The sequence below is a fragment of the Scyliorhinus torazame genome, chromosome 5, assembly GCF_047496885.1.
Source record: "Scyliorhinus torazame isolate Kashiwa2021f chromosome 5, sScyTor2.1, whole genome shotgun sequence".
Classification (NCBI taxonomy): Eukaryota; Metazoa; Chordata; class Chondrichthyes; order Carcharhiniformes; family Scyliorhinidae; genus Scyliorhinus; species Scyliorhinus torazame.
In genome coordinates, this window is record NC_092711.1 from 162,075,301 (window position 1) to 162,090,466 (window position 15,166).

Consider the following 15,166-nt stretch of genomic DNA (forward strand, 5'->3'; position numbering starts at 1 on the left):
CCTTCAGCGACTGTTCCACCATGTTACCCAGGCCTCGTTACACTTCCCCTGTTCCTAAACTGCCACCATTCAGATAATAATCTGCCTTCCTGTGTTTGCCACCAAAGTGGATAACCTCACATTTACCATTTTATATTGCATTCGCCAAGTATATGCCCACTCAGCCAGCCTGTCGAAGTCACCCTGCAGCCTCTTTGCTTCTTTCTCACTGCACACTCTGCCACCTAGCTTAGTGTCATTTGCACATTTGGAGATATTGCATGCAATTCCTTCGTCCAAATCATTAGTGTATTTTGTGAACAGTTGGGTTCCCAGCACTGAAACCTGCAGTACCCCACTAGTCACTTCCTGCCACTCTGAAAATGACCCATTTATTCCCACTCTCTGATTCCTGTCTGCCAACCAGTTCTCTATCCATGTCAATACATTGCCACCGACCCCCCCCCCCCCCCACTCCCCAACCTCCCGCCCCATTCCATGAGTTTTAATTTTGCTCACTAATCTCGTATGTGGAAAGTCCAGATACACAACATCCACTGCTTCACCATTGTCCATTCTACTGGTCACATCCTCAAAAATTCCAGAAAGTTTGTCAAGCATGATTTCCCTTTAGTGAATCCATCTTGACTTGGACCGATCCTGTCCCACTTTCCAAATGGTTCAGTTATTTCATCCATAGTAATTGACTCCAGTATTCTCTCCACCACTGATGTCAGGCTAGCCGGTCTATAATTCCCCGTTTTCTCCCTCCCTCCCTTTTTCAAAATTGGGCTTACATGACCAACTCCTTTTCTGTGCTAAAAATCGCGAATGTATTTTATTATCACTGAACTGTGTGAATGATACAACAATGTACAATAATCTAGTAGACCATGCCGGAGAACATAACGGTTATCAGAAATAACATGAACCAAACTAATGGGCACCACATCAAGTAGAAAAAATAAAATCAATAACGTATTACACAACATCTCTAAATACTTTATACTTTACAGAATAGAATCCCTACAGTACAGAAGAAGACCATTCGGCTCATTGAGTCTGCACCAACCCTCTGAAAGAACACCCAGGCCCACTCCCCCGGCCTATTTCCATAATCCTGTAACCCCATCTAAACCTTTCAGATTCAGGGACAATTTAAGCATGGCCAGTCCACCGAACCATCACATCTTTGGACTGTGGGAGAAAACCGGAGCACCCACAGGAAACCCATGCACTACGGGGAGAACAACCTCCACACAGGGCTGAATTGAACCTGGGGCCATGGCGCTGTGAGGCAGCAGTGCTAACCACTGTGCCGCCCAAATAATATATGCAATAACAGAGCACAAAAATAAATTAATAACAACACTTGTATTTAAAATGTGTTATATCCGGCTCGGACTTTAAGCGATCTCTTCATGTGAATGAATTGAAAACTATCATTAGAGCGGAGCTGCTGATTGGCTGATTGGCTGATTTGCTGATTGGCTGTTGTGGGGGAAATTTGCATACGCCGTTGTGCTCACCCTAACTTGAAGGTGTACCTGAGAAAGAGACCCTAGCTGTTCAAGTGAAGACAAGCATCCAGCAGAGGGCAGTAGAGCGGAGATGCTGATTGGCTGTTGCGGGGGAAATTTGCATACGCCATTGTGCTCACCCTAACTTGAAGGTGATGTGGAGATGCCGGCGTTGGACTGGGGTGAGCACAGTACGAAGTCTTACAACACCAGGTTAAAGTCCAACAGGTTTGTTTCGATGTCACTAGCTTTCGGAGCGCTGCTCCTTCCTCAGGTGAATGAAGAGGTCTGTTCCAGAAACACATATATAGACAAATTCAAAGATGCCAAACAATGCTTGGAATGCGAACATTAGCAGGTGATTAAATCTTTACAGATCCAGAGATGGGGTAACCCTGGTCACACTAATTTGCCCCTTCGTGTCCAAGATGTGTAGGTTAGGTGGGTTGACCATGATCAATGCACCGGCTTACGAGGAGAGGATGGGGAGTGGGCCTCAGTGAAATGCTCTTTCTGAGGCTCAGTGCAGATGTGAAGGGGCGAATAGCCTTCTGCACTACAGGAGTTCTATGTCATCTATGTTGTGTTATTCATTTTAATTTGATTATGCGGTTAGTCAGTTTGTGAAATTTTTGGGTTTACAAACTGAATTGTTATATAATCTTACCCTCTTTCCCCACTCACTACTTTAACCTGTTAACTGGTTCTTCAATTGATCTGGTATTTCATCTTGAGGCTCTTGTCTCTCAAATATCCTGTTCCAAATTAATTCTGCAATGTGTTGCTTGGATTTATGTTGGTAATATCTCTTGTTTCACTCTGTGCCCATTTCCCACGATTCGTTTTGTTATTCTGTTGCATTCAGTGTTTAAAAATTATTTAAAACATAACAATTTATTAAAAATCTGTCCAACTCATCTGTGAATATATTCAATGACCCCACACCCCACTGGTCCCTGTGGAAGAGAAATCCAGAGACTAATAACCCTCCAAGGGAAGAGATGACTGGATTGTACTTTATTACAGAACCATAAATAATATATCTAATCTGTACCATATAACAGCACGAGAAATGTCTCTGTCTGGTATTAATTTACTGTCCCCTTAAATGTCAGCCATCACCTGGAGAAACCAGCCCTTTAATGGTGACCATTAGGAAAGGGACCATCCTTTTACCCAGACAAATAAATGTGAGAAGCTGAGGGAGCAAAGGATGTCAATGTCTTTGAGAGAGAGAGAGACGTGGGCCAAGCTTTCCAGAGTCTGCACCCTCCCTGGATTGACTTCCTTTCCCTTCAGTTGCTGCAAGTGACCAATTGAAGGTGAGAATGAGAAAAGAAATGGAAAGGGGGAGAAAAGAAAGAGTTTTACTCACAGATGTTGGAGACAAGAGGAGGTTTTCAGTCTGTGTGAGGCCCCAGTTTTCCTCATTGTCCAGTTTCCACGTTCGAACAACGGGGGAGCTGATTGGATGGTGGAAAAGTCCTTCCGGTTCACCAACTCTTCCCATTGGTCAACAACCTTCCTCCGCCCCACTCATTGTTCCCCCTGCTCGAGACAAGGTTTCCAGGCAACCGGCTGACAGCTCCGGCCAGACCGAGAAGTCTCACGGTGATTTCCCCCCCCCCCCGGCCCGGGGATGCGCATGTCCGAGGGAGAGGAGAGATTGCGCATGTGCGAGGGAAAGTTCACCCCTGACCTTCCTGCTGAAGCGTTGACCAATGGGAAAGATTGGATGACCGGTAGGCCTGTGGTACTCCAGGCAATCAGCGCGCGGGCTTTGTGTGAATGGAGATTGACCTGCACACAGACTGAAACCTCCTCTTGTCTGCAACATCTGTGAGTAAAACACTTTCTTTTCTCCCCCTTTCCATTTCTTTTCTCATTCTCACCTTCAATTGGTGACTTGCAGCAACTGAAGGGAAAGGAAGTGAATCCAGGGAGGGTGCAGACTCTGGAAAGCTTGGTCTAGATCTTTCTATCTCTCTCTTAAAGACATTCATGGAGGCTCGAGCAAAAGCTTTCTCTGCATCGAAGGAGATCACCAGCCCATCCACTGTATTTCTGAAAAGCCTGAATCACATTCAGCAACCTTCCAACATTGTTACTGGAAAGTCTTCCCCCTTATAAACCCAGACTGGTCCCCCCGCCATTTGGATTGGTGGAAGGATGTCCTCCAGCTTTCTCGCCAAAACTTTAGATTGTTGGAAGGATGTCCTCCAGCTTTCTCGCCAAAACTTTAGATCGTAATTTGAAGTCAAGATTCAAAAGAGATATTGGCCAATAAGAGACACACTCCTCTGGGTCCTTCAGAATCAAAGAAATAGTAGCCTCCCGAAGAGTCGATGGCAGCATCCCTGAGTCAAAAGAGTGACAATACATACCCAGCAATGGGTCCAACCACAAACCCTCAAGCGCCCGATAGTACTCAAACCCACAGCCATTGCGGTCCCGGGGCTTTACCCGGCTGCAGCTCCTTCATGGCCTTTGAGACCTCTTCCCTAGAAAGGGGAGCATTAAGAGGCTCTCTGAGGCCTCCGTAAGCTTCAGGGAAGAGAATAAATGCTCCATATCCAACAACACTTCACCAGACTTCAGAGACTTTATAATCCTGCATAGAATTCCCCAAATCCCTGTTTATCTCCTCTGTCTTCACAACCCTGTTCCCTCCCCCACGTCACACAGAGGGAATTGTTCCAATGTCGGCCTTTTTCTTTGTCCAACAGGTCAAGTATTTGCTCGGTTTATTCCCAAACTCGTACAACGTCTGTCTAGCAAACCTTTCTCAACCTGCTGAATCAACAGGGAGTCCAAAGCCACTCTTGCCGCATTCACCTCCTTCAGCAATAGCTTATTCAAAATCTCCTCATAATTCTGCTCGGCCTTCGTGAAACAAACCCCCAGACATTGCTGGTTCTTCAGCATCCGAGCATAAACTTTACATGTCTCCCATAAAATGGAGGGGGAATACCAGGGGTCAAGTTAATCCAAAGGAAGAACTCAAACCCGTTCTTAAAATGCATAGTAAATGAAATATCTCTTATCAGAGAGGCAGCAACCCTCCACATTCTCGACCTGGGGGTGAACCCTCGAGTAGAATTCCAGAGAAACAGGGGAATGGTCCACAATCGATGTTCACTACGGTGCAAGAGGTGTAGGATCGTCCTTGACATATAAATGTCGTTGATTCTAGTATGACATTGATTAGGACTAGAAAGAAGGTAAAATCTCCTCCCCTCAGGTGCAAAGTGCTCTAAACATCCACATAACCCACCTCATCACAAGTAAAGGCCAACGCCCAGAGGATTTAAGGGACAGTTGAAGTCACCAACCACAAAAGAGTTAGTTGAAGCTAACTCTGCAAATCCACAAAGGCCTCCGGGGAGTAATTTGGCGATCCATAAACATTCATTATTGAAACAATATCTCCATGCACCGAACCTCTAATGATCCCATATCTACCTCCTTTGTCCTTGGTGCAGGTTTCAACCTTAAAAGAGATATTTTTATTAAAAAGGATTGCAATACCCCTGCTATCAAGTAGATGAAAAGGAGATGAAAAAACCTGCCCCACCTAATCCCACCCCAATTTAAAGTGTTCCTCATCGTCCAGATGAGTTTCCTGTAATAAAGCTATGTCGACTTTCTCCTTAAAAAAGGAGAGGATAACCATAGATTTGAGATAGGGAAGTGGGATTGGAAATTGTCGGAGATGGGATTGGAAAGGAATTAGGACACTAAAAGATTTATTTCTTGGGGGTCGTTTTGCGGGATTGAAGGAACTGGGAGCGAAGTATGGGCTGGAGCAAGGGGAAATATTTAGATACATGCAGATTCGAGACTTTGCCAGAAAGGAGATACAGAGCTTCGAAGTAAAGCCGGCTTCCACATTGCTGGAGGAGGTGCTGACGACAGGGGGACTGGGGAAGGGGTAGTATTGCCGGTTTACGGGGCTATTTTTGAGGAGGAGAAGGCGCCCTGTATATTTATGTTTGCCCTATGTATTGTTCTCATGTATGGAATGATCTGTCTGAACTGTACACAGAACAATACTTTTCACTGTATCCCGGTACACGTGACAATTAACAAATCCAATCCTCACCATTGAGGTGATAGTATTTCTAATCAGTAAGGCTACTCCACCCACTCTGCTGTATTCTCTGTCCCTCCTGTAAACTCTATAACTGGTATATTTGTCCAGTCCAGACCATCCTGCTACTTGTTTTTGGAACTGTATTGAGTTCCCCTGAGACCTTCCCCTCCCCCACCATTTGTTAGTTTAAAGTCCTTGTTACCCCCTTATTTATCCGTTCCGTGAGGACACTGGTCCCAGATCGGTTCAGGTGGAGACCGTCCCAACTGTACAGATCCCTCCTGTCCCAATACTGATGCCAGTGCCCATTGAAATGGAACCCCTCTTTCCTGCACCACTCCTTTAGCCACGTGTTTACTTCCCTAATTTTCTCGTCCCTATGCCAAATTACACATGGCTTGGGGAATAATCCAGAGATTATAACCCTTGAGGATCTGTTCTTTAATTTTGTTCCTAGTTCCTGATATTCCCAAACAGGTCCTCTTTCCGAGTCTTGCCGATATTGTTTGTCCCAATGTGGACCCCAACAACTGGATCCTCCCCCTCCCTCTCCAATATCCTTTCAAGCCGGTTAAAGATGCCCCTCACCCTGGCACCAGGCAGGCAACATACCATGTGGGACTCTCGGTCCTGCTTCCAAAGGGAATCAGTTCCCTAATTACAGAATCCCCATCAGCTACCACTTTCTCTCCCCGCTTGAATGGCCTCCTGTACCAGGGTGCAGTGGTCAGCCAGCTCATCCTTCTGACAGTCACAGCTCCGAAACTCCGTCCCTCCAAGTCCGCTCCCTGGAGACTAGGTCTGGGGAATAGGTATTGGAGACGAGGTATTGGGGAATGAGAGGAAGGAATGTTCCACAAAAACCAGAATTCTCTGTTCTGAATTTCTATCCTGTACTGAGTGTTGACTTTTGTAAACTCCTTTTACAGATATTACAAAAGGAGGAATTACAGACAGAAATCTCAATTATCACGTCTCGGTCTTACAGAGTCACTCGATACCTTGGGATCTGAGTATCATCGGCCTTTGAATCTAGAAGGAGAAATGTTTGCCCAATCTGGCGGCTTCAAAAGATTTTAACCATCAGTGTGACTGGAAAAGCACCGAGACACACACACCCGAGTGAGAGTGTTCCAGAACACTGACTGTGGAAAGAGCTTTAACCTGTTACACAGCCTGAAAAAGACATCACACCATTCACAGCGGGGAGAGACCATACTCGTGTTTAATAATAATCTTTTATTGTCACAAGTATGAAGTTACTGTGAAAAGCCCCTCGCCGCCACATTCCGGCGCCTGTTCGGGTAAGCTGGTACGGGAATTGAACCCGCGCTGCTGGCCTTGTTCTGCATCACAAACCAGCTGTCTAGCCACTGAGCTAAACCAGCCCTTCACCAGTTTGTGTGTGGTCAAGGCTTCAACTGATTGTCTCTCTGACCTGGAGAGACACAAGGAGAGCCAAAACATGGAGAAACCGTGGAAATGTGGGGATTGTGGGAAGGGATTCAGTGTCCCATCTCAGCTGGAGATTCATCGACGCAGCCACACTGGTGAGAGGCCGTTCACCTGCTCTCAGTGTGAGAAGGGATTCGCTCAGTTCTCCAGCCTGAAGAAACACCAGCGGGTTCACACTGGGGAGAGGCCGTTCACCTGCTCTCAGTGTGGGAAAGGATTCACTCAATTTTCCAGTCTGACGTCACACCAGCGAGTTCACACTGGGGAGAGGCCGTTCACCTGCTCTCGGTGTGGACAGAGATTCACTCAGTTATCTAACCTGCAGTCACATCAGCGAGTTCACACCAGGGAGAGGCCATTCCCCTGCTCCCAGTGTGGGAAGGGATTCATTGAGTTATCCAGCCTGAAGAAACATCAGCGAGTTCACACTGGGGAGAGGCCGTTCACCTGCTCTCAATGTGGGAAGGGATTCACTCAGTTATCCAGCCTGCGGAGACACCAGCGAGTCCACACTGGAGGGAGGCCATTCATATGCATGGTGTGTGAGAAGGGATTCAGTGATTCATCTACCCTGCGGACACATCAGCGAGTGCACACCAGGGAGAAACCGTTCACCTGCTCCCAGTGTGGGAAGGGATTCAGAGATTTATCCCACCTGCGGATACACCAGCGAGTTCACACTGGGGAGAAGCCTTTTACCTGCACTCAGTGTAGGAAGGCATTCACTCAGTTGTCCAGTCTGAAGTCACACCAGCGAGTTCACACTGGGGAGAGGCCGTTCACCTGCTCTCGGTGTGGACAGAGATTCACTCAGTTATCTAACCTGCAGTCACATCAGCGAGTTCACACCAGGGAGAGGCCATTCCCCTGCTCCCAGTGTGGGAAGGGATTCATTGAGTTATCCAGCCTGAAGAAACATCAGCGAGTTCACACTGGGGAGAGGCCGTTCACCTGCTCTCAATGTGGGAAGGGATTCACTCAGTTATCCAGCCTGCGGAGACACCAGCGAGTCCACACTGGAGGGAGGCCATTCATATGCATGGTGTGTGAGAAGGGATTCAGTGATTCATCTACCCTGCGGACACATCAGCGAGTGCACACCAGGGAGAAACCGTTCACCTGCTCCCAGTGTGGGAAGGGATTCAGAGATTTATCCCACCTGCGGATACACCAGCGAGTTCACACTGGGGAGAAGCCTTTTACCTGCACTCAGTGTAGGAAGGCATTCACTCAGTTGTCCAGTCTGAAGTCACACCAACAAATTCACACTGGGGAGAGGCCATTCCCCTGCTCTGTGTGTGAGAAGGGATTCACTCAGTTATCCAGCCTGAAGAAACACCAGCGGGTTCACACTGGGGAGAAGCCGATCACCCCTCGATGAGGGAAGGGAACACTTGATTCATTGCACCTGCTGAGACACCAACAAGTTCACAAGTGATTACAGGGATTGGATTCTGCTGTTATTGTATCTGCTTCAATTACATCTAGGACTGAATTTTGTTCATTTTGAGAGTTGGTCAATGGGGATGGCCGTAGGGTTTCTTTCTGATGGACTTGGCAGTCTCACGGCTTTGCCTCCGGTGGGCGGACGCTCTTTGAGCCTTGTTGCAAATTCCTTGTTTCAAATTTCACAAGGATCAGAGTGAAGGGATGTTTGGAAGTGAGCCGATATTTAGTTTGCATTTCTGTTTGGATCGTCCCAAATTATACCACATTGCCATGACAATGGGCCCTGGTGGTTACATGTTTTTGTTGAATTTATCTGAGTTTTCTTCTGTGAGAAACACCATCAGGGTATGAGGGGCAAGTTGTCTGAGGGGGACTGGGAAACCACATTAAATGGTATAATGAGAGACAGGCAATAGCTAATATTTAAGGAATTATTATATATCTGCCGGGGGGGGAGGGGGAGGGGGGTCAGTTAGCTGGATGGCTGGTTCATGATGTGGAGTGATTCCAATAGCAGGGGTTCAACTGTCGTACTGGCTGAGGTTATCTATGATATTGCCCCTCAATCTCAACATTGCCCCTCGCAAGAGGCCTTCTCTCCCTCTATTTCACTTTCTCCCTCTCCCTTGACGGAACTTTGGCGCCTCTCATTTCTCATATATACACCAAATATAGATTCTTTTTGGGAACAGAAATCCAACAGGAAAAGTGATACAACAGTTGCTAACAAGGAAAGTTAAATAGTAGTAAGCCTGAGGATTGGGAACTTGTTTTAGAATTCAGCAAAGGAGGATCAAGAAACTGATAAAGAGAAGATAGAATATGAGAGCAAACTGGTGAGAAACATAAAAACTGACTGGAAAAGCTGCTATAGGAATGTGAAGAGGAAAAGAGAGGGTGCAGAGGAGATTTACAAGAATGGTACCAGGGATGACGGACTTCAGTGAGTTGGAGAGACTGGAGCATCTGAATTTTCTCTTTTTAGATCAAACAGGAATTAGGGTTGGGAATGGGCCCAATGGGCCCATTGAGTCCATGCTGGCTCTCTGTAGATCTCACCATTGCCTTGTTCTATCCCTGTCGTTTTATTTCCCTCAGGTCCCCATCCAATTTCCTTTTGGAAACATTCCATCATCTCTGCTTCTACCCCCATCGTAGGGAATGGGCTCCAGATGTTTACCAATTTCTTTAAATGCAAATTGGTTTCAGAGAGCGAAGGCCATTCTGCCCATCGTCCCCATTCTGCCTCTTTGAATGAACTATCTAATTAATCCCAGTACCCTGAAAGTTTATACTTCTTTCCAGAGTGTGTCCAGTTCCATTTTGAAAGCTATAGTTGAATTTACTTCCTGCACAATTGTCAGGCTGTGAATCTCAAATCAGAATAACTCGTTCTGTTTCAAATTAAATAATTTCACAATATCCTATGTTTGGTTTTTCACAAGGTATTTGAAATGGAGTGAAAGGCATGGTTGTTACACAAAACTACGACTCAATCTTTATTAATGATCATTGTGAGTGGGCCGAGGATGATATGTCCAAGTCTGGGGACTATTTCTAAAATGAAATTACATTTCTATGACACCTTTCATGACCACAGGATCTCCTAACACATTTTACATCCAGTGAAGTGCTTTTGAAGTGTAGTCACTGCTGTCATGTGGGGAACGATGGGTATGCTTCGTGACAAAATTTAATTTAAAAATAACCTTCATCCATAAGTAACAAGGTCAAGGAAGCTGTGTTAAATTCTAGCACATGAGTGGACTTCTAATTAAAAAATGAATACTGTATAAATCAAAATGTTTCCAGAAACTGCTGAAGTAGTGGAAATTGTTTAAACTACTCATTCCAAAATTTTGAAAAGCTACTGGGTCATCATATACTGCCAAAATCTGGCTCAAGAATAAGATTCATTGTTCCATCTGATCAAAATTAGTAAGAAAGTAAGCTATTGTATTCTACAAAACTGTCTTTTTGAACTACTGTATCCTGTATTAACCAAATGTATTAATTGAAGATTACTGTATTAATTAGCTGCCTGTCAGAAACAGATGATTGAATAAGTAGTGAGCTTTAATTGAGTTAGTTAATAAATCAATTGTTACGTTAAAAGACAGTTTTAATTGCTGTAAAAATGTAATGCTCACTTTGAATATGTAAAGAATGTGTAATGAGGATAAATGTACTGGCAAGAGAGACCTTCAAGCTCTGATTAGCCTCAACATTTGAAACCATAAATAAGGGATTACATAGAATCAGATAAAGGGATAGTAAGAAACAGTTCTGTTGTATTCATGTCTAAGTAATGAGAGATGTGTGGAGTTTGTATGTTCTCCCTGTGTCTGCTTGAGTTTCCTCTGGGTGCTCTGGCTTCCTCCCATAGTCCAAAGATGCGCAAAGTTTAGGTGGACTGGCCACGCTAAATTGCCCCTTAGTATCCAAAGTTTCCACAAACAGCAAATGATAATGAGCCGATGATGTGTTTTAGTGATGTTGATTGAGGGATAAATATTGACCAGGACACCGGGGATAACTCCCCTGCTCTTCTTCAAAATAGTGGCTGTGGGAACTTTTACACCCGCCTGAGAGGGGCAGACAGGGCCTCAGTTTAACATCTTATTTGAAAGAAGGCTGTTCTGACAGTGCAGCACTCCCTCAGTGCTGGGACCAGGAATGTTGGATTGGAGTTTTGTCCTCAGGTCTCTGGACTGGGATTTGATCCCACACACTTCTGACTCAGAGGTGAGAGAGCTGCCCACTGAGCCACGACTGACACTATAGACTATGGGCGCGATTCTCCGGCCTCGTTGCGCTCTCGATTAAGAGGAACGAGGCTGCTGAACAGCGGGAAATGCCGAAAACGAGATCCGCGCCAGGCGCCAAACAGTTTGCGATGCAACCGGCCCATTCCCCTTGGTGAAATCAGGATCTCGCCGTAGCGAGGTGAGAAACCAATTATCACCACTTCAGCCCCATTTCTATACAATTAACAAGAGCTACCCCAGATCCAATGGCCTCCCGTCATTCAGCGGCCTCTTCAGCAAGTGCTCACACTGGCGCCGAATAGTATTTCTTTTGAAAAGCTGAAACCAGTGTCATGTTAGAGTACCTTTAAGAAATGAACCTTTAACAGATTAAGCTGATCATATTACTGAAGTGATGTCACAAGGAGGAGCTGAGCTCACTTCTGCTTTGGTTTCAGTTTGAGAAAGCAGCTTGGATGTGTCTGTGTGTTTCCAGAGAGCTGCAGGAAGAAAAGCAAGGTGCTGGAGCTCAAGTCAACCAAGCTGCTTCTCTCTCCCACCCAACAGATAATATATATATTCTGTGACCTGGTGTGTTACTGTTTTGAAGGTTTGAAGTCTTTTGGATGTTTGAAGGAACATTTTGAGGGATTATTTAGTGTTGTATTATTTTCGGGGTTGTCTTTGAAGTAAGGGGTGTTAAGGGATCCAATGTTTATTTAAAAGGTTAAGTTGAGTTCATAGAATAAACATTGTTTTGTGTTAAAAACCACATGTCCATAATTGTAATATCACACCTGGGGAACAAGCCACGTGTTTCAAAAGCAGCAATCCATTAAAGGGGGAGGTTGGTTGAACTCCATGATACATTTTGGGGTTCTGAAAACGCTTCTCCCATAACACCAGGCAGAAGGACTCCTGTGGTGAGCCGAGGTGAGTAGCCATCTTTGCTCACAGGCAAAGAGCCCGGGGGCACTGGGCATGCTGCCCCAGTACTCGGGGGGTGGGGGACCTTCTGCAGGGGTGGGTCGCCAAGGGGTGAGGGGAGGCTCTGGGGGTGGCAACTACATGGGCACCACCATGCCAACCCCTGGATCATGTGTTCCCATTCCAGAGCCAACCCTTGTCCCTGCCCATCTGCCCCAACGACCACCGATAACCCCACCGACTGCTGAGGCCTCTGGCTGTGTGGCTGAAGGCTATTGCTGATCGGGAATTGGCAATTGTGCGCCCTTAAAGTGAGCCCTTCACAGATGCCAAGTGGATTCCCGTGGGTGGGCAGGCCTTGTAGCATGTGGGAGTCATTGCCTAGCATTGCAATCAAACCTTGATGCCTGGACACTGTGCCTGAACACTGCGGGGGACAAGAGCATACACGCAGCATCCGCACACCCAGGGGATGGGACAGAGCCTCAGGGACGTCCACGGCCAGAGGGTGGATGGGTGCCACATCAGGTGGGGGGGGGGATGCCTGGAGAGATGGGCAAAGGGACCGGGGATCAGCCCACATTGCAGAAGAAAGTGACAGAGGCATCATAATGTAATGTTTGTGCAAAGAGGTATTTATTGTGCTGTACATTATCCCACTCCTGGTGGCGTGGTGCCCCCCCATCCCCGCGCCCAGTGATCCTCGACGTGCCTGGCCCTCCCAGCTCGAACACTGTGTCTAGCTGTGACCAACATTGACAAAGCTGTACAGGCGTGACTGACGTTCATTCAAGTGTCTATCTGAAACCGCGCACCAGGGAATGAACGCAGGCAGACCATTTTGGTTGAAGCCACGCTAACGTGACTGACGGATTCGAAGCTGCGGAGATGGGCCAACGCTCACTCGAGCGTTTGGTTGAAGCTGCACAGGTTGTTGAAATGATGTGGAGATGCCGGCGTTGGACTGGGGTGAGCACAGTACGAAGTCTTACAACACCAGGTTAAAGTCCAACAGGTTTGTTTCAATGTCACTAGCTTTCGGAGCGCTGCTCCTTCCTCAGGTGAATGAAGAGGTCTGTTCCAGAAACACATATATAGACAAATTCAATGATGCCAAACAATGCTAGGAATGCGAGCATTAGCAGGTGATTAAATCTTTACAGATCCAGAGATGGGGTAACCCCAGGTTAAAGAGGTGTGAATTGTCTCAAGCCAGGACAGTTGGTAGGATTTCGCAGGCCAGATGGCGGGGGATGAATGTAATGTGACATGAATCCCAGGTCCCGGTTGAGGCCGCACTCATGTGTGCGGAACTTGGCTATAAGTTTCTGCTCGGCGATTCTGCGTTGTCGCGGGTCCTGAAGGCCGCCTTGGAGAACGCTTACCCGGAGGTCAGAGGCTGAATGCCCTTGACTGCTGAAGTGTTCCCCGACTGGAAGGGAACATTCCTGCCTGGCGATTGTTGCGCGATGTCCGTTCATTTGTTGTCGCAGCGTCTGCATGGTCTCGCCAATGTACCATGCTTCGGGTTGTTGAAGCCATGCAAGTGGGCCAATGCTCACTCGAGTGTCTAGTTGAAGCCGCATAGTTCACTGCATTTTCTTTACTTTTGTCTATTTGTTATATTTCTTTCTCCGTCGCATCAGAAAATAAATAAATAAATAATGCCGAATACAAAAAGAAAGAGAATGTCCCGGGTTCTGATTGAGGAGCCGTGAGCTCCATCACAGGGTTCATAGCGGAACATCAATCTCAGTTAATGCAGAAAGATGGTTGGGACCCACACCTTACGGCTAGGGAACAGGAAAGCTGGTGGATGGGTCAGAAGAAGGATAGAGAACAAAAGGGGTAATAATTTTGAGCAGCCTATATTTAGTGAATAATTAGACAAAGGAATGAGACAATCCAGTCCAGCCGGTGGCTGCAGTTTGCAGCAACACAGTTGGGCAGATAGGGTGGGGCCGCCCCAGTGGATAAAACACAATCACCAATCGCCCTTGGGCCGAGGATACTGAGCCTCATCTCCCTGTGGCCAGAACCAATAGATACTGAGAATTGAAGGAAAAGGAGAGACATTTAGTAAACCCACAGGGTAAGACTAATCCTGAAGGAACACAAATTTGCTGAGGAAAGGCAATGGTGTCACTTTACCTGCCTGAAGACACAGGAAACTGAGCGATAAAATGAAACCATTCAGCTGGACTGCTGGAAATGAAATACAGGCTTGTGTCTCAAAGGAAAACTCCGTCTGTGAAAAAGCATTTTTGCAAACTTTAAACCAAAGTTGACAAGGACAAGTACAGCTCCTCCTGCGATTACCAAGGGAGAGGCTGCCCTAAACATTGTCATATATTCTCCCCTCGTCCTGGCGAGTTAACAACAGTTATAGTTAAAAATGTAACAAATGAATTTACTGTTCCCTTTGAGATGCTAGTAAGAGGTTCTAAAAAAATGTTTACAATTAGTTTGGATAGGAAACTAAACTTCATCTAATGTGAAACTCTGATTTAAATAAAATTCCAACCGCTTGGATTTATGAGATAGGTTTGAAAGTAAGTAACCCATGTTTCAGTAAGTCTGTTCCAAAACAAAGATAAGACGAGTTTGGCAGCAATCCAATTTTAACTCCCCAGTACATTTGGGTGATAAAAATGTTGAGAGTCAGTTAACAGCTCATTTCACAAAATATCGCTTGCAACTTTGGTTAAGTAGCAAATATTGGAAATTGAAGGGGAAAAGGATAGACAACAGAAATGAAATTGAAGCAAATAGGCCAAAAGATGTTCTAAATTGCGAAAGGGGACACACATTGCGTGCCAAGTCTTCCTGTCCCTTTAGGTTCTGTAGGGAAATTAACCATTTCAGGAGACAGCAGATTTGTTTTAAATCGCCTAGAAAATTGTGTGTCTGTGATTCTGTAGATGTCTATTTTAATTTAAATAAAGTTTAATTGTGGATTTGTAGGAATTCAACAAGACCAGTTAAAAGTGGAAATT

The 15,166-nt window shown here is 45.9% G+C and overlaps 1 protein-coding gene and 1 long non-coding RNA gene across 3 annotated transcripts in view; one reads left to right on the forward strand and one right to left on the reverse strand.

Annotated features, from left to right (window-relative positions):
- LOC140422234 (uncharacterized) overlaps positions 1-12,012 on the forward strand; it is a 52,805-nt gene extending 40,793 nt beyond the window's left edge. The window contains exons 1-2 of one of the 2 annotated variants that reach the window (XM_072507239.1): positions 3,132-3,338; positions 6,522-12,012. In XM_072507239.1, the coding sequence (XP_072363340.1) occupies positions 7,058-8,428 (1,371 nt within the window). In that variant the 5' untranslated portion in view covers positions 3,132-3,338; positions 6,522-7,057 and the 3' untranslated portion in view covers positions 8,429-12,012. Of the gene's footprint in view, positions 1-3,131; positions 3,339-6,521 lie in introns of those variants that run through there. The other variant, XM_072507240.1, reaches the window with a different exon arrangement.
- Positions 961-2,968, reverse strand: LOC140422270 (uncharacterized). Its single transcript, XR_011947344.1, has 2 exons — positions 2,875-2,968; positions 961-1,787 (listed from the first exon to the last, which is right to left on the reverse strand). It is a non-coding gene; the product is annotated as an uncharacterized lncRNA (long non-coding RNA).
- Positions 12,013-15,166: the final 3,154 nt, after the last annotated feature.